This window comes from Telmatherina bonti (genome assembly GCF_933228915.1).
Source record: "Telmatherina bonti genome assembly, chromosome: 7".
NCBI lineage: Eukaryota > Metazoa > Chordata > Actinopteri > Atheriniformes > Telmatherinidae > Telmatherina > Telmatherina bonti.
The window spans coordinates 33,762,930-33,789,217 of record NC_136625.1 but is presented as its reverse complement, the minus strand read 5'-3'; the positions used below and the strand labels follow the sequence as shown (position 1 = coordinate 33,789,217).

Sequence of the window (26,288 nt, the reverse complement as noted above, 5' to 3'; positions counted from 1 at the left end):
ACGTATGAAAAACCAGGAGGGAAACCCAGAGACTGTTTCTGGATGAGTTGAATGTTTGGAAGGTTTCGCCTTTACTCTGCATCCAGCAGGTGTAAGCCATCAGGCTAATCAGAGGGCCGTATAGTCGAGCAGGTGTTCCTACTCCTCAGTCCGTCTCCTGGATCCATCCTGCTGCATCTTAGCAGCAAGCGTGGCTGGTTCTGCCTAGTGACAATCTGTAAGTACGATCCACTGTGAGCAACTGGTACCTTGGTCAGTGGTTACACTCGCTTTATTCCCGTGCAGCGTGACAGTCTGCTGGCTGTGGCCGCCATTGAGCAGCAAGTGAGCTAACCCATCTGATCCTCACAGCTTCTTGTCTGGCTGCAAGTCTCCATTTCTGTGGAGCAGGCAGCGCTTGGCTCCCAGGTAGTTACTTTATTGTACAGAGGCATACTGGTGAGCTGTGCACCACACCGTGCTGTTGCTTGGGGGCCCTCAGAAGCTCTGCTGTCTTGTTTTATCTCAGCTGCTGCGGTTCCAGCCTGGCAACCATTGTTCCTCCTCTTCCATGGTGATTTTTGTGCATGACTGAGTGAATATACTGGTGCTTCGAGGCAGGCAACCTACCTTTTTAAACATTTGTATAGCTTGTTTTCATTTTTCTTTACAATTTGCATGTTAATTTTGTGTATTTGAGTTGGCAGGTTGCTTTTATTTGATCTTCAGCGTCGTCTCGCCCATCGTGTTGGCTTTTATCTAGATATTTTTTCTTTTTCTTAAAAAAAAAACAAAAAACAAAAACTATTTTATTACGAACCCACAGTTGCTGTCCATTAGCTTTATTGGACCTGTGGCCTTGTTGGTCAGTTTACTGGGGTGAAACTTGCCAGTTGGTGTTGTCGGACTTGTTGTCCTCCCCTTCACTCGCCACGCAGCAAGCAACTCTTCTTTGCACAACGTGTCTCTTTTGAAAACAGTGTAATGGTGTTTTAAATATAAGTCCAAACAATCCTTCCTGTGTGTGTGTGTGTGTGTGTGTTAGCAGTGTTTGTCTTTTTGTAAATCTATCCTATACAAGCTAAAACTCGCCTATCCAGTATGGCTACTTCAGGTGAAAGGTGTGGCACGAGAAAGGAAGGCATTGCCGTCTATCATGTGGCGTGTACGTCCACAATCCCTCATAGATAAATGGATTAGTTTACATATTTTGCTCAGATGGCAGATGTCCCATCTGCACGTGAAAGAAAACCTTTCATGACGTGTACCAGTCTGGTATTCAGCGCTTTAGCTTTGGGCTGGACAGTTTGGCTTCTTCAGTGTTGATGGCACAAAAATACTTTGAAATAATTCCTGTTTGTTTATATGATGCACTTTAAAACTAATTACAGAAGGTCAAATTATTTATGATTAAACTGTAAAATCTTCAACATAAAGCTTGGAAGGACTGGAAAAACAGAAAAATGAGAGAAATTAAAGTGGAAATTCCATCACGTTTTATACCTTTTTATGCTTGTGTGTGTTGCTACATAACAGAATAAATTTAAAGTGAGTATTGGGAGTAAGAAACTAGAATTTGGCTGTTTATTTTATTCCCTTTTTTAGTTTTGTTTTAAAGAATTAATCAATACAGGTACATTTCATTAAACCTGAATGAGGAGCAGAAAGAGAGAAATCTTCAACATTTACATAAACTTCATCAATTTAATCTTAATTTCTACTTGATTCTGATTTTGGAAATTTGGCTCCACATTTAGCCCATCTCCAGGTTCACTGAACAGCCGTGGGCGTCAAGGTCTTGGGGTTCTGTTAATGTACTGGTTTCCAGTCTAATGTGTTTTCCCCTGTGTTCTGCTTGCTTTTTGCTTCCTGTTACGTCACCTGGCTTCATCTAGCGCAAGAAATCCCAATCCTGGTCCTCGAGGAGGTTTCCAAGTGTCCCTGCTGCACCCAGGGCCCCCTTTACCTACTATTGGGCCCCTGGGCTGAGAAGTTCTGTAGGCCCTGTCCAGTCCTCCAAATGGACCAAGTCTCATTGCAGAAAATAATACCCAGGTTTACACCAAGGTTTTCTTAATATAGTTGATGTAACATGACCATAATGAACAATATTGAATACAATAATGAACAGCAGCAACAGATCAAACAACCCTGTGAAGCTTCCTAAAAGAAAAAAGTTTATCAACATGACTTTTCAGACACTGCAGCCATAACATGTTGAAACCTGCAGATGCCTTTACTAAACACTACACCATCCTTTTTAGGAAGCGCTTTCTTCTGCTCTCTCTTTTGTACAGAAAGCTCCATGATGTCCTAAAATCTAGATTATGAAGAATGTCAGTGATCATAAGGATTACTGACCGGGTTACCCAGTTTGAGGCTGAAATATGATCTAAGACATTTTTTGCTGTTTATGTGCTCCGACGCAGACATATTTTTTTATTTTGAAAAGCTATCAGTCCCATTTCTGCCCAGTAAGTCCGTACTGGACCAGTCTAAGTCATCCCCCCAGAGGCCCGCTCTAATGATAATGAACATATAATTGTAAAATATCATAATGTTTTAAGTGTCAACAGGGTAAGATAGAGCTGAGTTGGCGTAACACCATGTACAGATTTGGCATGGTGGCAAAGGGTTCATTAGAATCAATCTTCACTCTTAAATGTGGGAAGTTCTGCTGATTGACAGCAGAACTTACAAGTTACATAACAATTAGACTTTTTAGGTAAATTCATCCTCAAAATGAAAGGCCCCTTAACTCTGTGGGCCCCTGGGCTTCAGCCCAGGTAAGCCCGTGCATGAGGATGGCTTTGGCTGCACCACACCTGACTCAAATCAATGTGTATTTAGCAGAGCTGGTCTGGATTTGAGTCAGGTGTGTTCCTGCAGGAATACTTGGAAAATCTGCAGGACACTGGTATTCGAGGACCAGGGTTGGGGGTCTCTAACCTAGCGGACAAACCTCACCTGTTCCTCGCTGCTTTTACAGCGCTGTGAAAAAGTATTTGCCCCCCTTCTCCACTTACTATTTTGCAAATTTGCCACACTTGCATGTTTCCGATCACCAGATTTTATTAGAAACCGTCATGGTTTGGACTTTTGTGTATCTTTTGTTTTATTTTGTAGTTGTGTTTTCTGTCTAGCCTAGTTTCATTAGTTTCCATGGATTCATTTACCTTATTAATTACACCGATGTCTTGTTTGCCCTGTATCTATACCCCTTGGTTGAATCATTCTCTGTTGTCACCTGTTATGTTGGCATCTTGTCCTCCATTCTGTCAATTATTTAAGATAAAATCTTGTTCTTGCATCTCCAGCATTTGGCTCCCCGCTCCTCCACGAACTTTGACAAGACATAGTAAATACAAAATGCAATTTTAATTGGTTCCTTGTGAGGTCATAAAAAGGATCTGATAAAAAGTGGCTTGTAAACCTTTTTAAGATCAAAAGGAGCTGAGTTGAAGCAGGGCAGAGTCTGTAGCTGATCTGAGCTTGCTCTAACGTGGGAAAGATGTTTTTTTTTTTTTTTTTTAGCCTCAAACTATTCATTTTAAATATATATATATTTCTCCCATTAAAACCAATTGGGTTACACCTGGATAGGTCACCAGTCTATCACACAGCACCATACAGTATATTCACATTATTATATAATGATCACATAAACAGTTGTAAGTAAATAAAAACACAAAAACGAAGACAAACACCTCTGTAACGTCACCCCTAGGTTTCTGAAGAGCTGAATTGAAGCTCATTGGACGGTTCCTACCATCGGCATCTTGGCAGCGTCATGCATGTCGTCTCTCCCAAAAAATATCAGGTAACTGTCAATCAAAAGGACACGCCCCTACATATGGCAAATTTTGAGATGAAATTACATCTAAACAGAGGAGTTTTAAAATTAACCTGACTTATTAAACCAAACATGTATTTTTGTACCAGGCTTTAAACATGTTTATTCCTGCTGTGAAGTTGGTCTTTTTAACATGGGAGTCTATGGGGATTCACTCTGTTTTGAAGCCCCTAGTGGATGAAGGGGGGAACTGCAGTTTTATGCACTTCCTTATTATGGGGTTTCTCGTGAACAGCAGCAAGTTGAAATTGATGACACTGATATGATGGGGTTGTTTGTGAAAAGTCATAAAAATGTGATTATCAAGTGTTATTGCGAAACCGGCTGGCGCTTCTAGTTTTACACGACATAAATATAGATGCTCACAGACTGGGGATTTTGGAGGCGTCCCTATTGTCTGAGTGGCTGATTGACTAATAACTTCACTCACTCTGTGTATGAACTTGTGGAAGAAATAGTAAATTCTTCATGCAGTGATGTCAACATAAACACCTACAGACCTCGTGTTTTATGACAATCATTAAAACATCATCATCACAACGAGTATGTACGTGAAAAAACAAAGAGCAAAGACAATGAACTCGGTTATCTTTGTAATCACCAGAATGACAGCCCTGCTATCACAGTCTTTCATCAGACATTCATTGATTTAAAAAAAAAACACCTTCATTTCAAACCTGCATCTGTCAGGATGCTTCCTGTTTTTCAACCAGCAGCTTTAAAAGGGTGGAAGACGATATACATGAAGAAAAAAAAAAAAAGATTATGAACCAGTTTATGATTTCAGATAGACAGACAGGTAGATGGGTGGACAGACAGACCGCTGTAAAGCAGTAAGAGGTGTAAACTGTCTTTCTGGACACATGAGCTGGTTCTTGTTGTAACTTTACAACTTTGACGCCTACAGCATATCAATTCTTTACTTCACGCAGAATTCGCCCTTTTTCTCCACTTACAGCCTTGTTAGCATGTTGATGGCCCAACATTAAGACTGACAACAGAACGGCACTCAGCCCAGTGTTAGAAACTGGGACACTGTGTTTAAGCATGAATAAAAGCAGGATGCCACTACATGCAAATCTACAAACTCCCAGCAGAACACAGACACAACATAGCTGTCTAAACTGGGACATTTTACCATTTTATGTAAAATAAAGGCTTGTTTTGAATCTGATGAAGCAGCACGTCTGTAAAAAGCTGCAACAGGAGCAACAAAAGGCTGGAAAAGTAACTGGTATGTGTCAAAATCAACTGGAGGAGCATTTGACAATGTATTAGGTTGATTGGCAACATAACTGAGTGTAAAAGGAGCATTTCAGAGAGGCAGTCTCTCAGATGGAAAGATAGATAAAGATTCAGCAGTCTAGACAAAATGTGGAAAGTTGTGAAACAACTTGGAAATATGCTCACGATGCTAAACATCATCCTGGAACTACTTTTTACAGACGTGTTCCTGCATCAGATCAAAATCAACTCATATTTTCCATGAAAAGATAAAATAGCAGTTCCATCATCTGTTATGTTTACATTAGACATGTAATGTAAATCCATTACATTGGATGAGATTTTAAAAAAAAAAAACATTTTCTGTTATTTGCATTTTGTTTTTCCAGATTGTAAATAGGAGATCGATCCTTTTAGCAAATCAAGAAGCAAAGGGAAATGAGTTATAAAGGGGAATGAAAACAAACCGTCAGAGCTGAAGGCCAGGTTTACGCCCTGCAGTCGTTGGTACAACAGGTCCAGTGTCATGTTTCACTACGGCCATGTCATTTCATGCTGTTCAACGGGGTCGGTCTGGTGACGCTGGAGCTGATGCTTGACATCCCCCACACACACACACACATCCCTGCCAGGAAATAAAAATTCTTTCAATGATTCTTTTTTTTCTTTTTTTTTTTTTTTCCTTTTATGGGCCGTTTGTAAATTAATAATCACACACTGACTTGTTTATCCCGAGCACAAAGATGAGGCTTAGGGCAGGCCTTCCTGTCATCCTGCCCCCTCCGCCCGCCCTGTTTCGTTGCCACCTACACAGCCAGCGGAGGGAGGGAGGGAGGGAGGGGAGAGCAGAGCCAAGGCAACTGACTCATGTTGAATCAACTTGCAGTCTACACACTCAGCTTGGAGGAAGAATCAGAAAAAACTCTTCTCACACCTTCACCAACATTCTCACACAGACACACACTGTTTCTTCACACACACACACACACACACACCCTGTGACTGTTCCTCCTGGACCCAGTTCTGCTACTTGACAGGTGTTTTTCTTCCTCTCACATGAAGCAGAGTAAACTTCACGCAGGCTGACTGGACGAGGATCGGGCTGGAGTCACACGCTCATATTTCCTTTTGCTGGTAAGTGTTGGAATGATTGGAGTTACAGTGTTGCGTCTTCCTTCCACTTCTCCGTCTACTCCCCCCTTCTCCATCCCCCTCGCCTCCCAAACCCTCCTCCTCAATTTCTGCTCTCAGTGCTTCAGATCTATTTATACAGACTGTGGCTTGGAAAATATGTTTCTGGGGTGGTCTCACTTTCCCAGGCCGGGTTAGCAGGGCACGGTTAATCACCTAAAGGCTGAGATGGTGAAGAGTCACTTTTTCAAACCTTTTCTTTAAAAAGAAAACATTTTACCGCCACCATAGCTGCATGAGCTCAGTCCTGTTTGTCAGCATGCACATCTGTCAGTTTGCCTTCTGCAGCCCTCCTATCGCCACCTTTCATCTGCTGCTTTCCTGTGTTGCAGCCAGTATTTGGTCATAAGGGTCAAATCTCCTGCAATTACAAGCAGTTAAGTCAAGTTGACTTCTGCTGTGTTTTTATTTCAAATATTTCCTTCTCAGCTCCGTTTCCAGGAGCTGTGGGGTTGTCTTGTTGGTTTGAAGCTACTTTAAAGAGCATCTAGAAGCGTTTTACGTTTACAACCCATCTTTTACAAGGAAGTTTTCAAGTTGTTTTAAATCCATCACATGTGGACCTTATGACAGCTCAAGTGTAAAGGTCGGCATCCAGCTGGTCTCTTATCGCCATAATGGCTGCTCTATGAGCAGCTATACCGTACAGCAACAGGCTTGATGGCAGGAAGGGAGTGGGTGAGATGGGAGGGGGTCTCTGCGCTGGTGTGAATGAAAGATAAAGCAGTTTCTCACTGTAGGCAGACAGGAAAGATTGAGTCAGTGACCCCATTAGGCTCAGGCCATGCAGTGATGTTTAAAAAGCTCTCGGGGAGCAGTGGGAGTCCCAGGCCCCGAGCCCATCATGTAACCCCCCCCCCTCCCTCGGTGTTAGCTCAGGCCCAGACGGAAGCAGGTTATTCTCGTCCCTCATTGTGCTGCCAAGCTGGTCCAATAACATCCATTGTGTCCCGCCACTTTCTCTGACTCTCAGCGTTTTCACTGGGTCTGCGCCTTAAACCCCTCCATTATGGACCAGTTTGCATTACAGCATGTGCTGTGTTAGCGTTTGCATTCACTGTAACCCCCCCCCAACCCAGAGCCGGCATCCACCCCCGCCTGCTAACCTTTAACTTTTCAGCAAGCGTTGTTGTTCTGTTACAAGTGGCGGTAACGTCCTGCAGAGTTCAGTTCAGTGTAAAAGTACACACTCAACTCTGCCAGAACCTAGTTTAGTTAAATAAATTACCATTTATGAATGATTTCTGCATTAAATACCAACACGGCAGAGTCCCGCCACATCGCTTGTTTTCAACTTTGAGTAAGAATTTTTTATTTCATTTTCATTTCTGCTTCTTTCTAAAGCGACAGAAGAATTGTTTCCTATCTGCGTTCCAGTCTCAATATCTAAAAGTCACAATAAGTCTCATCAAATCCTTTTATGTGGTCATACAAACTCATATTTCTTAATTCAGTTCATTTAGAATGAAGAATTTGTAAAAAAAAAAAAAAAAAATCTTATTTAATTTTGTTTGTGGTTTTTTGGGGATTTTTTTTTTTTTAAGGTGAGTTAGAAAACAACACATTTATTTTGTTTTAGAACAAATATTACAAAAGCATTTGGCATCTTTTGATCATTTAATGTTTAAACCAAATTGGCAGTTTAAAAAAATGTAATCACTACTTTTTCATGATTATTTTAATCTAAAAAAAAAAAAAATATATATATATATATATTTTTTTTTTTTAAATTGGGCTGTTTTTGCACTTTTATTTGAAGTTAATATTTTTAGTAATATTAGTAATATTTAGTAATATTTTCTGTGAACCTGGTTCATTTATCATTCATTCATTTAAAATTCAGTTTGAAAATCAGAAATTAAACCGTGTAAGCAGCTTGTTTTTCATTATTAAATGCAAAACAAAGAGAAAAATCAGGTTGTTTTTGTACATTTTGATTTGAAGTTAGAAGAGCTTAAACTAGAAAAACGCACCAGGAACAGAAACTGACATTTAAATTTGTAGGATTTCCTGGAAGGTGCTGCCGATTCTGTTCCTGCAACGTGGTTTCAACCTGTTTGGGATAAAATACCGAACGTTCACATTTATAGGTTTATCTGTTTGTTTGCTGTTCTGACCGAGAAGCTTAAACTCACTAAGCCCAGCCAGAACATAGAACATATTCCTGATCCGAACCCCAATGAAGACATTACAGAAAGCCGTAGTGTCATGACACTGTGTACAAACATGTCATGCATGCAGTTTTACCACATTCTCTGCTCTGCTGGTGCAGTAGGCCGACTTGGCACAAAGCTCTGACGGCTTTGTGCCAAACATTTATAAATATAAGCGTGGATCTTTTTATTAGGACTGTCAAAATGAAATGTTAATGCAAAGAGATTGACATTGACCTTTTTTTTTTCTTTTTTTTTTTTTTCTTTCGTTGTTTGTTTAAAACCGCCAGTTCCTCATTATATTGCAAATCTGTGCTGCAACATCCCGTCATGTCCCGGATGTAAAAGCTGTACAGTGTTGGTTTCTCAGCCTCGGGACACTGCTGGGAAGCAGCGGCTGTCCCGAGGCCACCAGATGCAATATCTGGGTGGCTGTATGGGTGAAATAGTCCTGCATGTTCTTTCACTCTTCTATTAATTACCACTACTTTTTATATTTTTAATATGTTTATCATTTTATCACTTTTTTTTTATATATATACCTTTTATACTTTTGATATTTTATACTTTTGTTGCACCTTATGACTGTGCACATTTTCATTGTGTTGTAATCATGCAATGACAAAGTAGTTCAACATCATAGATGTCATCAAACCAGACCGGGAAGCAAAATTTTGCCAGGAAATTCCCTAATGCGTCTTTAAGGTCCTGATCTACCATTTTGTAAAGGTAAATTTGCACTTTGATGAATTTCTTTAAAACATTGTGAAAACAAACCTGCCTGAGCATCTCGACCAGTTTGTGTTACACACAAAGATGTGTTGTAAATGGTTATAAAACTGCTATGAGTGTTATAACACTTACTGTTTCACATTTCACTGTTGTTACATTATTATTAACTTCTTCTTTGTAACATTTCAACCATTTGCTAAAAAAAACAAAAAAAACACTTATTTCTGTTTATTTTTGTCCAAAGCGAACAGGAAAACACAGAAATATTTTTCTATGGTCGTTTCTTTTGTGTGAAAGTTAAAAATCTGAATTTGGCAAAAGAAACTGGTTTGGGTCAGGAAGAAGCTTAGCATGAACCAAAACCACTTTATGCTTCTTCTTAATGCAGATCCTGACAGTCAGACATGTAGAGGACTGGCATGGTGCCTACATGGCATGGCGCAACCCAACCCGTTTGTCAAACATTCAGTCGTCTCATCTGACATTCTGGTTCACCTGCTGTGTGGTTGTTGCCATGAAAACAAGCCGTTTCATCAGGGCTGATTGTGCACAGACTGCAATGGAAAGTCACATCTTGAAGGTCACTATACGGGTCAATATAGACCAGAATGCATTGCAAGCAGGAACATCCTAGTTGTGCAAGAGACACGAACACCAAAGCAGGTTAAGAAGAAACTGTAAATCATTTATACTATTCTATACTATTCTTATTTGCTGAATAAATATGTAATAAAGAGAGAATAAAACTCAATGTAAGAATTTTTTCACATAAGTTAGGATTGGATGTAGAACGACTCATGGTGGTTGCCGTGGTGACAGCTGGTAGTGAAATGTTTTGCGACATGACCATGAGTCCAGCATAGTGCAACCCTGTGTATTAAATGAGGAGTTAGAAACTAGTGTGGACATTCAGACACTTGTTTTAGCCTTTTTATTATTTTTTTTTAAATTCATTATTAGTTTCAAATTTCTAACATAATAATGAAAAACAAGCTGATTTTATTTCTGATTTTGAATACTGAATTAAATTAACAAACATGAAAGTTGCTTTTTCTTTTGTTGTGTCTTGTCTAAGAGGCGGTGTATTATCCTATCTGTGTAGCAGCGTGGTGGTTTCCAAACATTTTGATACGTTGGTGTTCAGCATGGTGTTCTCAGACTGGTTTTTATGTAGACGCTAGGTGAAGTGGATTCTTCCTCTTGTCGTTTCCTTAGCGAGGGACATTTAGCAATTTGGTGCAATACCGCCACCAACTGGTGAGAAGTGTGTCCCAGAGCGTCAGAGACGATGACTGAGTGGTTAATTGTGTGTGATATATCAAAAAGGGTCATCCTGGGGTCGTCCTTTAACTGCGTGACCGACCGGCTAGGCTAAATGACCTTCAATAGATTGCCTGTTTTGTCCAGATGCAGGTTTCCTAGGCAGCTCTGCACATAAACCCTCAGGTTTAGCTTTTTAAGATCATGCTTGGTAAAGGATGGGCACAGACAAAATATTCCCTCAGAATCACAAAGTTTCTCAAAAATAAATCATTAAGACAAAAACTTGTATATAAAAGCAAGTTAAAAAAAATTTTTAAAAAAAAAAAAAAAAAAAAACCCAGTGGCAATGGTCACCGCTGAAAGGCACGGGACAGAAGGTGTGGGTGGAGGCAGGCCTGACCCAAACTCCGTCCTCCAACAGAAACGTCTCTCTAACATACAGTATAAACAATATAAAGATTAAACCTGCACTTCAATGCACAGGAGCGCTACACAGGACAAAAGGAGGAGAGACAACCTTCTGTCGCCAGCCCAACTCAATCCTGCCAGCTGTCGCTGCCGTAGGGACCCTTGCACACAACGTACTGGTCTTACTGGCTGCCAAAAGACCTGAGGGAAAATATAAAAGATAACATCCGTTCACATATAAAATATGGGTGTAAGAAAATACTGATATACTGAAATATCGCCATATTTAGTGTGACAATATTATACCGTCTCACTAGGTTCTCTGGCTTCCTCCCACCGTCCAAAGACATGGATTTTAGGTTAACTGGTTACTCTAAATTGCCCCTAGGAGTGAGCGTGAGTGTGGTTGTTCGTCTCTCTGTGTGTGGCCCTGCGATGGATTGGCGAGCTGTCCAGGGTGTACCCTGCCTGTCGCCCAAAGCTGGCTGGGATAGGCTCCAGCTTCCCCGCGACCCTGAATTGGAATAAGCGGTTCGGAAAATGAATGAATGAATGAATGAATGAATGAATGAATGGTTACTCTAAATTGTCCTGAGGAGTGAGTGAGCAAGAATGGTTATTTGTCTCTGTGTGGACCGGTGATGGACCGACCTTTCGCCCAGTGATTGTTGGGATAGACTCCAGCTTTCCGTGACCATCAATCTGACTAAGTGGCTTGGAAAATGAATGAATGAATATTGTATTGTAGTTCTAAAGTGTGAAAAACCGCTTGGCGAGGTACCCGGACTTTGTTTCCGAGCTTACATCGTCATGGAGTAAGCCTCTGTCTAACCGCGCCACAGTACCCGGGTATGGACAGTTTTCGGATTTGGAGGGCACTGAGAATGAGGGGCTGGTTAACCCATCGCCCATGAAGCCCTCTTAAGCGGCTTATTTGGCCCCATCCCACAATCACGGTGTGAATGGCTCAACTACTCTCCCATCCAAGCACTGTAGATTCTCCGCTTCGCAGCTGGATCAAATCTACCGGTCGCAGGCGGCTACAGTGCATGCACTGAGCACCGTAACAATGCTCCAGACCTATCAGGCCATGTGTCTGGCGGACCTTGGTGCAAATGTTCCTCCAGAAAATCCACTGATATCTACATTGAATGAGGTCAGGATCACCATAGATTACATCCTCCGTGTTCCCACGGTGCGGTGCGGCTCTTTCCCTAGGTAGGGGAATAGCTTCCACCGTGGTGGCACACAGACATCTGTGGTTGACACTCTCTGACGTTCTGGAAAGAGACAGGGTTGCTTATTTGGATGAACTGGTGTCTACAGGGGGTTTGTTTGGGCAATCCCTCAATGCTATACAGGCTAAGTTTGACCTAAGAAAAAAGCAAACTGAAGCACTGAGAAACGTCATCCCCAGATGTGACACGAGACCCCAAACTCCATGCGAGTACTCGCAAACCTACAACACCACCTCCTCCTCCAAAGAGGACAGTGTTCACTACTAACGCAAGTTCTCAAGCAGCAAAACCGCAGGACCAAGTACCTCGCCAGACAGCCTAGAGCAAGGGTCCACCCCCCCAAAGTTTCAGAAGAGACACTACGCCTCGTAGGATGGCTGTGGCTTCTTCCTAACAGTGGACATATATTGTCAGGTGCTTCAGCTGCAGGGAGACGCTGCTGCACCGCTACCGTTGCTGCCCGAGAGGTGTCATGTTTGTGCTGTTCAGGGAAAAGACATTGTTTCCCCGACACAGTCTCCCAAGCACACCTCTCCTTCTCACACAGAGCATGTTTCAAATCTTGGTACGATTGTACCAAATGTTCCATTAAAGAGTTAATTTTGTGTTCAAAACATAGACTGTTTATTGACATGGACGTAGCCTCCATGACGTCACCCGTAGGTTTCTGGAGAGCTGAATTAAAGCTCGGTGGGCGGTTCCTCGCCATCTTGGCAGAGGCATGCGCGTCATATCGTCTGGAAAATACAAATATCAGCAAAGAGGTGGAGCTGAGAGGGGGACTGTGAGCATCATGATGGATGATTGACATCAAGTGAACTCCGAGCTTTCTGTAGCTAAGAGCTAACCGAGCTAACCTAGAGACAACAGCAGCTAACCAGGTAACAGAGGTAAGTGGGCTAAAGCTTAGTCACGTTGTTAACCGGCTAAAAACCGCGGTTGTTCTACATTCTTACTTGAAGCGGGAGATTGGGTACCTGTCAATCAAAAGGACACGCTCCTAAATATGGCGAACTTCGAGATTAAATTACTTTTAAACGGGCAAGTCAGAAAAAAATTCACTCCCCCCACAGTTGTCATGAAGGTAAACCTGGAATTTTGTACGAGGCTGTAAACATGTTTATTTCTGCTGTGAAGTTGGTCTTTTTAACATGGGAGTCTATGGGATTTGCTCTGTTTTGGGGCCCCTAGTGGATGAAGGAGGAACTGCAGTTTTATGCACTTCCACTTAGGCTTCACTTTTAACCGCCGACGGCTCCGTCTGTCTTTCATATACGGTCCATGGTTCAAAACAACAACAGAAAAACGGAAAGAAAGAGGACAGTCGCTGTGTGTTGTTCCATCCAACCCACAAGGGGCCAAAGTTCCCCGGCCGGAAGCGCTGCGTGTCGGACGCTTGGCTGCCTGCCGCCCTCTCTGACGCGCATGCGCAACTCCTCAACGCTTTCTGTCGGTTGTAAACACAGCTGTAAGAAGCGAGGCAGCGGGAGCTCTCACGGAGGAAATCAGGACACTGTGAAAGAAAGGAGCGGTGAGTGTTGTCCCCACCGCAGATGTGAACAAAGATTGGCACAGCCGGTATTTTGTAGTGACGAAGAAAGACGGAGGACTCCGTCCTATTCTGGATCTCAGGGTGTTAAACAAATACTTAAGAACGTACAAGTTCAGACAGCTGCTGAACTCTGGTGGTCCAGGAGATTGATTTACAACAATCGATGTCACGGATGCCTATTTTCACATAGCCATTTACCCAGACCACAGACGGTTTCTGAGGTTTGCGTTAGAGGACGAATTCCAAGTTCTGCCGTTGGGTGTGTCGCTCGCTCCCCGCACCTTCACAGAATGTGTGGAAGCGGCACCGGGTCCCTGAGGACAGAGGGGGATCCGTATCCTTGCTTATCTAGACGATTGGGCTCTGATAGCGGATTCCAGAGAGCCGGCTACCGCGCATCTGTCTCACATTCAGGCTCTGGGATTTTCCGTGAACCATCAGAAGAGTTCACTAGTCCCAGTCGGCGGGTTTCTTTTCTCGGACTGGAGGTTTGCTCCGTGACAGTCGAGCGCCCCTTTGAAGCGCTGCGTGGCCGCTTTTTACCGCTGCCTGGCTCCGTTTCAGTTGGGACCGAAGCGGCAAGTAAAGCCGATGCAGAAGTGCATACAACTGCGGTTCCTCCTTCATCCGCTAGGGGCTGCAGAACGGAGTGAATCCCGATAGACTCCCATGTTAAAAAGACCAACTTCACAGCAGAAATAAACATGTTTACAACCTGGTACAAAAAAATCCATTTTCGGTTTAATAGGTCTGGTTTACCTTCATGACAACTGTGGGGGGGAGTGAATTTTTTTTTCTAACTCGCCCGATTAAAAGTAATTTAATCTCAAAGTTCGGCATATTTAGGGGCGTGTCCTTTTGATTGACAGGTACCCAATCTCCCGCTTCAAGTAAGAAAAACGTAGAACAACCATGGTTTTTAGCCTGTTAACAACGTGACTTTAGCCCGCTTACCTACGTTTGCTGGTTAGCTCCTGTTATCTCCGGGTTAGCTCGGTTAGCTCTTAGCTACAGAAAGCTCGGAGTTAGCTCAATGTCAATCATCCACCATGACGCTCACAGCCCCCCTCTCAGCTCCACCTCTTTGCCCATATATGTATTTTCCAGGTTAGACGACCTCTGCCAAGATGGCGACAGTAGGAACCGCCCACTGAGCTTCAATTCACCTTTTCAGAAACCTATGGGTAACATCATGGAGGCTACGTCCATCCACCATACATGGTCTATGGTTGGGACACAGACTGTTTTCGGACCGTGTTGCAGCTTGTGGGAATGATGGCATCTGTAATAGCCAGTGCCTCTCGGCTTGTTGAAGACGCACGTGTTCCAACGCTGGTTCGCTCACACTGTTTGTGCACATTGCGTCACCTTCGCAGGAGGATAACGATTATGGCGTCCTGCATGTTAGCCCTCCATCCTTGGAGAGAGCCTGGTCTATTGCACCAGGGCTCCCCAATAGGAAGGTTGTCTTTTCGCAAGGTGGTGTCCAAAGATGCCTCCCTGAAAGGATGGGGAGCTTTGTACAACGGTATGGCGGTGAGGGGACTTTGGAATCTGGCATGGTCCAAATGCCACATAAATTACCTGGAGCTGTTAGCAGTAATTCTGGCTCTAAAACATTTTGCTCAGTCTTTGACAGGTCACCATGTCCTTGTCAGGACAGACAACACAACCGTAGTGTCTTACATAAACAGGCAGGGAGGGACGCACTCACTTCCCTTGCTAAATCTGACTCGCATTGCTTTACAGCAATGATGCAGTGTTCATTTTCTGTCTCTCAGAGCTACTCATGTCCCAGGTCGCCTCAACCTGGGAGCAGACCTGCTCTCCAGAGGAGGTCTCCATGTCAGAGAATGGAGACTGCATCCATCGATAGTAGCCCAAGTATGGTAACGGTTCGGCAAGGCCGCAGTGGACCTCTTTGCCAATTCGATCAATACCCACTGCCCGCTCTTGTTTTACATAACGGATCAGAGCGCACCTCTGGGGATGGATGCCGTGACCCATCCATGGCCCAGAGTGCTGCTGTATGCATTTCCACCCAATGGAAATGATTCTGCCAGTTCTGGAGAGAATCCGCAGTCAGGGTCTGTCCCTGATACTGGTAGTCCGAAGGTGGCCAGCAAAGGTGTGGTATGCAGAAATAGTCAGCCTGCTGGTGGCCAGACCGTGGCGGCTCCCAGTCTGCCGAGATCTCCTGTCTCAGGCACAGGGCGAGATACTCCACTCTCATCCAGAACTGCCTGTTGAGAGGTTCAACTTGATTGCTAAGGGTCTGCCCCTGTGGTGGTGGCACCATTCAAAGTGCTAGAGCATCTTCCGTCACAGGCTTGTATGCTTATAAATGGCAGGCTTTTGAGTGGTGGTGTCAGGGCAGAGACATAGTGTCTTTTCAGTGTTCCATTGTGGATGTCTTGAAGAACTCCTGAATAAGGGTCTCTCTTTTTCCACAATAAAGGTCTATTTAGCCGCTATTTCGGCCTGCCACGTTACTTTTGATGAGATAACACCTGGTGCTCATCCTTTGACCGTTTGGTTTCTGAAAGGGGTCCGCAGACTGAGACCTGTGATTACATCAAGCATCCCTGCATGGGATTTGACTTTGGTACTTGAGGCCCTTTGTGGTCCTCCTTTCGAGCCCATTGAGTCTATTGACATAAAGTTTTTGTCATACAAGACTGCTATGCTTCTTGCCCTGACATCTGCAAAACAAGTTGCACTCTCAGTGCATTCCTCATGCACTCAGTTTGCAGCGGATGCTTCGAGGGTAACATTGCACCCAAATACCGCATACTTACCAGTATTACTACAGTTTCATGGTAATTGAGCTGTTGAGTTTTTGCCCCCCTCCTTTTGAGTCGGAGGAGCAGAGGAGATTACACTGCTTGTGTCCAGTACGGTCATTAGCTTGTTTACACGACCTGCACTCAGCGTGTACGATTGTGTGACCAGTAGGGCTGGGCGATTAATCGATTTAATCGATTAATTCGAATTTGCTGTTTATGACTATTTATTTTTATGAAGATTTTTTTTTTGCCCCGCCAGCACCTTTTGGGCTTCCGTACCTTATAGTGACGTCAGCGCGCCCTCGCTGGTTTCCCACAGAAACGCATAAACACAAAAACATGGCAGCTTGAAACGTTCAAGAAGCGCCCCCTCTGCATTTCCATTACATTGTGTTGCAAAATAAAAACGATACTTGTACGTTTCGACAAACAACGGTTGTGATTTGCGGGTTTTTCCATTGAACAGTGTTTAGCACATTAGCATCATGTTTCATAATTGCGGTTAATGCAAAGTGGGCACGTAACGTTATTTTAGGGTTTTCTACTTGCTGCGGAGAATTTGCTTCGGATTTTCAAAGCTTTCTCTGAAATTCACTGTTTATTCCACACCGCGCCATCTTTACCAGAAATTAACTGGTCACGACCCCCATGTCACGTCTGGGGACACATAAACGCAAAAAAACTGTTTCCATTACACTTTTGCAATATAGTTCAATATTGAAATGTCTGAAAAACCACCTCTTGAGATCGTAAAAACTTTTATAGCAGCGGTTTTTATGGCGATATTTAGGTTTTGCAAAGTTTCTAGGTGTGATGGAAACGCAGGGTTTTCAGTGTGGGAGGGGGCATTGTCACATGGCACAGGGGTCTGAAGCCCCATGCAGCTGACAGGCTCGTCTTTCTTTCCAAAAATGTGTAAATTAAACAAAAAAACAGCAAGAATGTAATAATACATGTATGTTAGAAATATAGCTTTAATTAACATTCAGGGATTTTTTTAAAAATAGTATTTTGTATCAAAGAGGTCAATTTTCTTAAAACACATGTTAAGTGTAAAGAAACATTCATTTTTATTACCTCATTGCCAATGTGGGAAATTGTTTTGGTTATTTAATGTCAAAATAATAAAAAAGGAATCACTATTTTTCTTCCAAGAGGAGGCATTTTTATTTATTTGTCAGTTTTTTATTTTAGATTAAAATTACACAAGTGAGATGAAGCCTATTCTTAAATGTATGATCAAAACTTAAAAACTATCTCACAGTGGAAACGCACAAAGTACAAACATGTTGTTACTTATGTTTACAGTGGCAGTGCCTGCCATCTCTCTTTACAATCTTGTTTAACAGCTTGTTTAGTTGCACTTTAAATTTAGGTAAACTTCTAGGCTGATCACAATAAAAGCATTTTTGAAAAATAATTTTTGACATTTGTATTCTTTTTTCTTTTTATTTACAGTAAAGGGGAAAAATATCGATTAAAATCGGATTTGATTTTAAAAAATCGGTGATTTCTTTTTTTTTTTTTGGCCATATCGCCCAGCCCTAGAGACCAGCTGTTTGTTTGCTTTGCTGGTTCAGCCAGGGGCAGAGCTCTGTCTAAGCAGAGGCTGTCACACTGGATTGTTGAGGCTATTTCCATAACTTACAGTAGCAGGGGTCTTTCCCCACCTCATGGTGTCAGAGCTCACTCAACTTGAGGCATGGCCACATCATGGGCCCTTTTTAAGGGGGTCCCTGTATGTGACATATGCAGCCAGTTGGGCATTGCCACACACATTTGCACAGTTTTACAGCTTGGACATTACGGCCCCTTCAGTGACTAACTCTGTTCTCTCTGCTGGGTCAGCGCCACATTAGGCTGCTGTCTTGGCCCAGGTTCGGTAGCTGCTTGGTGAGGCGTGTATATATATCCCATACTATATGTGTTGTACTGAGTGGATCAACTGAAAGGGAACGTAATGTTATGCGTATAACTACTGTTCCCTGAAGGAGAGGAATGAGGTACAACATGGGTTGCCCCCTCGCAGCTTTGCTTGGTGAAGAGCAGCTATCGAACTGAGGAATGACGGTAATGACTGTGGTATATAAGTGTGGACGGGGCCCCACCCACATCATCACACGTCATTTGCCTAAAGGCGTGATTACAGGTGTCTTCAGCTAGCACATGCGACGGCGTGATATCCCATACTATATTTGTTTTTACCTCGTTCCTCTCCTTCAGGGAACAGTAGTTATATGCATAACATTACATTACCTTTCCACAAATGTACACCTGGTTTCCCACGTACGTCCGCCTTTTATAAGTAAAGAAACACTGAGAATGTTTCCACCATTTAAAAAAAAAAAACAAAAAAAAAAAAACCATAAAAACAGATGGCAAACCTTCAACCTTGTGGAGGATTTAACTGCAGTACACATACATCGGCTAGGTGCTACAAAGGTACCTAGAAAAGGTACAAAGGGAGCAATTTAGCCGGTTCTGGACAACATTTTCCAAAGCGATCACTTACCCTGCTTGATGCTATGTTACTGAAACATGGAGCAGCAAGCCACAAACACACACCTGCAGCTGTGGCGCTCGGGCATTTATGGCAGCCACAAATCATACGCTGCTTGTATGGTACCGTAACTCTGACGCAAACTTAAAGCGGTGCTATTATGGTATTTTGAGTTTTCAGAGCTTTCTACGGTGTTCCAGTGTTGAATCCTCATCAGACATGTGAACAGCACCGTTTTTTATCACCTAAACGCATGTTTGAGTTTGAGTTCCAGCACTGGGCCTAAAGGCCATCACTCTTGAGGCCATGAGGAGGACATAGTGGTTTTCAGCAGATTCAACTAACAACTAAAAAGGCACCTTAATGCCCAAAATCAGCTTGACGTAAACTTGATCATTTCAACTGAATCACTTTTAAATGAATCATTCAGCAAAGTGAATCAAGGTTATGTGTCACTGAGTCGTAGGGCTGCACAATTGATCGCTAAATAATCGCGATCTTGATTCATATTTGTATACAAACTCAGTTTCAAATGACAACAATTTAAAAAATAATAAAATAAAAAATAAAAGACGACGAATGTACTGCATTTTGAACTGGGATATCACCTGCATAAAAACAAGCGCTCCCTCTTTCTCCCTCACAAATGGCAACGGCGGCTCCATATACCACGTGACGCAGATGCTGGCTGGTAGGAAAAAACTTGGCGACTTTCTCGCTAAATCTGGCGAATTTCCAAACCCCGTTGGCAACTTTTTTTGTTAAAAGCAACTAGTAACAAATCTAGCGACTTTTACTGGAGTTATTGGAGACGTTTCTGGTGTTTTGGTGACTGACTTGAAAGCACATATTGTTTAGCAGCGACTGTCACAAACGAGCAGCGGGATTCCCTCCCGCCATAAAGCACTCACAGGCGGCCAGTCTCACAGTCGGCTCCGGCTGCACCTCAGAGGAGCAGAGAGGACACCTGCATAAGTCTGTATGCACAGTCAAAATGAATAGTGCATGTGCAAATCCACTGGTGATCCCACCCTGGCTTACAGAATGGGATGTAAACTAACATCATGTTTGTTGTCTCATTTTGGTCCATTCAGATTGTTCATGTCCAGTTTAAATTGGCAATATGTGTGTAATGTAATGGACGTTGTAGGAGCGAGGAATAATGTGGGAAAAACAAAAGATGAGTCAAAACCACCCTAAATATGTTTAGTACAATGAATAAACTATTTTCTGTTGGGTTTTATTTATTTATTTATTTTTTGCCATTGAAATAGGCAATCGTTTTAAAAAAGTAGATTTTGAATACCTTTAGACCCACATTGCATAAATCACTTTTGTCCTCCATTTTTAAATGTCAGAATGTCAAATTCAACCAAAGGACTGTTGTGTGAAATTTCTAGCTTAATGTCCAACCCTCCTGTTGTTCATATTTTAAGAAACATACCTACCTCTCATCACCTTATGCACAGAAAAAAATATTGTTAAAAAACGTTACTATAAAAATTATTCAAAGGTTGTGTGTGTAAGAGAAGACAAGAAAGACATTTATTGTTTTTATGTTCAGTGTCAGCTGTTGCAAAGAAAAAAATCGTGAGAGAATCGTGATCTCAATTCTAAGCAAAAAAATCGTGATTCTCATTTTATCCAGAATTGTGCAGCCCTACTGAGTCGGTTACCCAAAGAGGTGACGACCTCTGCACCAACTCGCCAAGTGTCCCTCCCATTTCTGACTGACTCAGAGCTCTACAGAGATAGAGCGAGAAACATTTCCTTTCTCTAACGCACATAAAATGTAATGTACAGTAGATGTACACAGCTTTTTGTCCCGCCCTTCACACGTAAAAGCTAAATATGGGCCAAAAAGACCAAAAAAAAATGAATAACAGAGATATTTTCTGCAATATGACCAAAATCTATTTTCTGATCTCGGTTAATAACGTAAATCTCACTAGTTTCTACCTAAGTGTGTTGACTTAATTATGATTCAGGGTACAATGATTCAGTTACTAAACAATTATATGGATTTTCAATCTTTTCCCACTAAGGCAGCTTTTTTTTTTTTTTTTAAATGACAGACTACCTTTTGTACTATTTTAAACTCCATTCAGTATCCATTTATTCAAACTATTTAATATCCACCATCATTTTTTATGTCAAACCATAAATAAACCCCACACATAACAAACATATTTTTCATTTTTGCTTCTAACTTTTCCACGTAATTATTGCTGTAGAGAACAACAACCAGCAGATTTTTTTTCTCCTCTAATCTGGGCTGACAGAACAGATGTGCCGGCGTTGATGCGATTGACATGAAAAATCATCTCATGCTGCAGATTTCCAATGAAAGCCTTGAAACCATTTCGGTTCCAACAAACCTTTCACATCTACCATGATGTTATCCTGCATTTTTTCCTTTTTTGCCAGTGATAAAATTTCCCCCCCCCCCCCAATCCCCCTGTAATAAAGAATCCATTAAAGAATTCCTGGATCCAGACAGCGATCAAGATCGTCCCTCCCAATGTAATCTCTTGTTTTTTTTAATCCATTTGTGATATTTTATGAAAATTTTAGGGACTCAAAATCTGTCCTTAAAAGTTTTTAGGCGTGTTGCAAACAGGCAGACAAACCAACGGCGTTGACTATCATGAAAATAAACAGAAGCAGAAGAATGAATGCAGAATGAGGTTTGGCTCTGCACCAACAAATGAATGAGGAAGACTGCGGTTTGGGGAATATGATCAGTTCTTTCTACAACAAGACCAGATTAGGCGTACACAATAGACAAGATTATATTCACTTCGACCTGAAAACTAAAAGCTGGCCTGTTGTGATGTTTTATAACATTTTGGACTCTTGACTTGAGCTGCGTTGATGCCAGAACGACCCGGCATGCAAATAATTACCTAAAAGTATAAATACATTTTTTAAAAAATGAGTTTTGTTCAATCTGATAAGTGAATGTTGTAAGCGACATGGTGTCTGACACAAGCCCAAAGTAAGTCCTCTGCTTATCAATTATTTATGGAAGCTTTGTCTGAATGATAAAAAAGATTCAAAGAGTATCATCACAATCACGTGTTTGCGTCCCTGCCAGTGTCTACATTTACCAGTGGAACCAGTCCATCTGGGTTAGGTCTCTTTTTACAGATGTGAATGTGCTCTCTCTCTGCAGAATCGTGAGCTTTTTGGTGGAAGGATGACAAGTCTCCAACTGCTGTGGGACTGTGCACGTGAGAGCAACGCAGCGCTGAGCGACGTTTCCCTGCAGGCCCAGTGACTCCCACCACTGTGTTCCTTCGGCTGAATGCAGAAACCCTAGGATGGAAGTCCCAGTAACTGCTGCTCTGAGGCACAGCAACACCACACTCAACCTCTGTTTTCTCACCTCCTCCTCCAACAACATCCAACCAATCAGCTGCTCCACTCGCATCTCCAGCCAGACGGGAACCACTGCTACCGGCTGACCAAACTCCAGGATGTTTCTGTATATCCGCCGGGTTCGAAGATGCCAGTTTGTGCAGCTGATGACCACCTGCCTGGTGCTGTCGGTGGTGATGGTGTGCTGGGAGCAGCTGGATCACAGCGTCGTCAGCCACATCAAGTCCTACTCCTTTCGCTACCTGATCAACAGCTTCACCTACATCAACAACAGCCTCACCGTTCCGCGTGAAGAGGCCAGACGTTTCAGCAACTTTAGTTACCTTTTAGACCACCCGGATAAGTGCGGCGACAAGGATGTCCTCCTGCTCCTCTTTGTCAAATCATCCCCAAAGAACATTAAGAGGAGAAACGCTATCAGAGCCACCTGGGGTAACGAAACCTACATCAAAAACACGCTGGGGGTGACAGTCAAGGTGTTGTTTGCTTTGGGAGCAATTGAGACTCAGCCCAATGATTTATCTAGTCCCGTCAACCATCAGAACCACCTCATCAGGGAAGATAATCTCCATGGTGATTTGATCCAGAAAGATTTTGTGGACACTTTTCACAACCTGACCCTCAAGCTGATCCTGCAGTTCCATTGGATGCACAGTCGCTGCGCTCACGCCCGCTTCTTCATGACTGCTGATGATGACATCTTTGTTCACATGCCCAACCTGGTGAGCTACCTGCAGGACATGAGCAGCAAAGGCGTCACGGACTTCTGGATCGGTCGAGTGCACAGAGGGGCACCGCCCATCCGCAGCAGACACAGCAAATACTATGTTCCCTTTGAGATGTACCCGTGGATGTCTTACCCCGACTACACCGCTGGGGCCAGCTATGTCGTCTCCGGGGATGTAGCCAACAAAATATACCATGCCTCGCTGACCCTGAACGCATCTCTTTACATAGATGATGTGTTCATGGGCATCTGTGCCAATGCCATGGGTGTATCACCACAAGACCATGTGTATTTCTCAGGGGAGGGAAAAGCACCTTACCACCAATGTATCTATAATCAGATGATAACGTCACATGGCCACGTGGAGGACATTTACGACGTGTGGAAGGCAGCAACAGACCCACAGGTTAAAAAGGCCACCTCTGGACTGCTGGGGAGGCTGTACTGTACAGCTGTAAAAATGACTCTCCTCTGTAAACCCTACTCTGTCACCTACCCTTGCAAAGCAGCATTCTTGTGATATAAATTAGGTTTTAATATGCATAGAACAGTGGCCCCAATCCTATTTTCCTTGAAGACCATCTTCAACACAGCCAAAAAACAGAGGACATGACCTACTCCTCTACATAACTGCACAGTACATGGACAAAAATGAACTGCATTCAGAAGGTTTGGCCCTCTAAGGGTAACTAAGGATAAATGCTTTAAAACATTGAAGAAAAAAATGCTGGTGTTTTGTTGATTTTTTTTTTTTTTTTTTTTTTTTTTTTTTAAACAACCAACTATGGGACGTGATTTCAAAAGTTTTTGTTTTCTGGCTCCCAAAGTACAAGTTTGTATGGACAAAATGTCCCAATGGGGAAAAAAATCAACTCATATCTGGATGGATATGTCCTTAATTTAACAGTCACACAGGGTTGCTGTAAAGTCGGAGCCTTGTGGACCCTTTGTGGCCTTTGAGGACCCCTTGGGGGTGAGACACCCCAGGTTGGGGACCATTAGTGTAGAAGAAGACGAAATGAGGATCATTTCTGCAATTACCTCAGTCCTTTCGGTTGGACATCTATTTCAAAGCACTGTGTCAGCAGCGCCGTTAGCATGAATTCATCGACACATCAGTGGCCTGCAGCGCTGGGATGTAGTCCTAGCTGTGTATTGACCACAGAACCAGGCTACAACCCTCACAGAGAAACCACAAGTACTCCACATGTAACATTTACATGTGATCCACATGTAAAACATGTGAATCACATGTAAAGACCATGAAAATCACATGTGAATCATGTGTTTTATTCATAAGGTTGACATGTCAACCCTGCAGGTTTTTGATGTATCCCTGCTCCAACACACCCAACTCAAATGAAATGATCCAACAGCATACGAAGTTCAATGACTCATTCATTTCAGTCAGATGCGTTGGAGCAAAGAAACAATTAAAAGTTGCAGGACTTTGGCACTTATAGGACAGAATAAAGTCGCCCTGCCATACAATGTGTAAAAAAACATAAAGGGTGGAAAGAAATATCGTATAAATGTCGCCCGCGCAGGCTTCACCTCGGCTGATGACTCATTTACTCAGTGTGTTGTCATCCTTGCATCACACAAATGGCTAACATTTGTGTAAAACTACCGTAACATTTCTTCATCAGTGTCACTAGTTTACTTTAACTTCTGCTAAAGGAGTGGATAAAAAAAAAATTCTGTTTCTAAAGAATAATATGTGAAGTAGACGTACGTCAAGCCAGAAAATGGCTCCATGTCTTGAAATGCAAAACTAGATGTGTAAGTAAAAATAATGATAATAATTAAGAAAACAGAGGATTGTTAGGTAAAGATATCATTTGAAAACTGTTGTGACAATGTTTTTTAAAGAAATTAATGAATTATTTAATGATTAAAAATGTTTGCAACCTGCTGTAAAGTTTTTTTTGTGTAAAAGAAAAACGGATAATGATAGGAAACATTTGTAAAGATTGCACCATGACCACAGTTTCCTCCATTTCTATAAATGCATCAAGATAACACTTTCAAGCCTTCCTGTAATTGCACCATTCACTGTCACACTACCATAAAAGTGGCAAATATAGAATTAAAACTACTGCAGTTCTGGCTAAAAGATGACATGAAGGACAACGACCAGATTTGCTAAACTGAAAAGCTATTTTCAAGCAGCGCATTCAGGCATTTTTATGGAGACAAGGAAGATCTGTAAAACTGCTGCAGTTCAAACAAATTTGTTTTGCTAAGAAGAGCTACGTGAGTGAAAAGCTTCTGATTATTTTTTATTTTAACCCCTTTGGACCCAACCTATGAAAAACTGGGGGGAAAAGTACATTTTTTATGTGAGGTCTTTGTTTAGCCTCTATGACAAAGTGTAACAAAAGAAATATATCTTTTTAATATATTTAGCTTTTTTTTTAACCAAGTGATTTGTCAAAATCATGTCATTTTCTGTTTCTGGTATCTATAAGTGGGCAGAAAACATCAGATTATGTTCAACAGGATTCTGAGTAAAGTTTTTCCAATAACGTTATGCAAAATATCTCAGAAACATTATGTATCATATATGTCATGTTAGGCTTTATATGCAAAACAAGGCCAGTGTATATGTACAGCACATTTCATGTTCAAAACCATTTAAAGTGCTTCACATAAAATATTAACAGCATTATATACAGTGCAAAGTAAGCATTAAAAAGTAGTATAAGGCAGTGAAAAACAGATAAAATCACAATAAAATTGTAAATGAAAATGAAAAAGCAAGTTAAGTTAAAAGTGGCTGAATGGCAGTTATATTTTTGGCTTTTTTTTTTTTTTTTCCTGATTTTCCGTGTTAATGTTGAATGACCTGACAGGTGAAAAACAAAACAAAAGTGAGTGAACAAATGGAAAAAAAGGAAAGTGAAAAGAAGGAACCGATACAAACAATTAATAAAACAACCACAAACAGAAAAAGTGTGACAACCAGCAACACCCGTAAAAAAAACGGAAAATTCCAGCTGACTTCTAGTTTCTGTCCCTTAACTGTAACATGTGTATAAAACAGAAAGATTAACATCTGGCTTGACACTGAGGACAGGAAACAATATCTCAGGGTTCTGTCTTCACCAGCAGCTGCCTCACCAAGGACCACACAGGAGTATCACCACAGGAACTGGCCAGATAAGAGCTGGCCGGGGTCCATACAGTTAGGGCTGCAGTGCAGGGCCCCACCAACCACCCAAACCAGTGGGATTTCCATGGCAACCACTGAGTAGGTATAGCCACCGATGCAGGATCCCAATGAGGAAAACACTGGAGT

General features: G+C 42.2%; 1 protein-coding gene across 1 annotated transcript; it reads left to right on the top strand.

Moving 5' to 3' along the window:
- The first annotated feature begins 5,822 nt into the window (after nucleotides 1–5,822).
- b3gnt5b (UDP-GlcNAc:betaGal beta-1,3-N-acetylglucosaminyltransferase 5b) lies at nucleotides 5,823–24,891 on the top strand. Its single transcript, XM_079243492.1, has 2 exons — nucleotides 5,823–6,190; nucleotides 22,055–24,891. Exon 2 carries the CDS (start codon nucleotides 22,359–22,361, stop codon nucleotides 23,505–23,507), a length of 1,149 nt encoding a protein of 382 aa, XP_079099618.1. The 5' UTR covers nucleotides 5,823–6,190; nucleotides 22,055–22,358; the 3' UTR covers nucleotides 23,508–24,891.
- The last annotated feature ends 1,397 nt before the right edge of the window (nucleotides 24,892–26,288 follow it).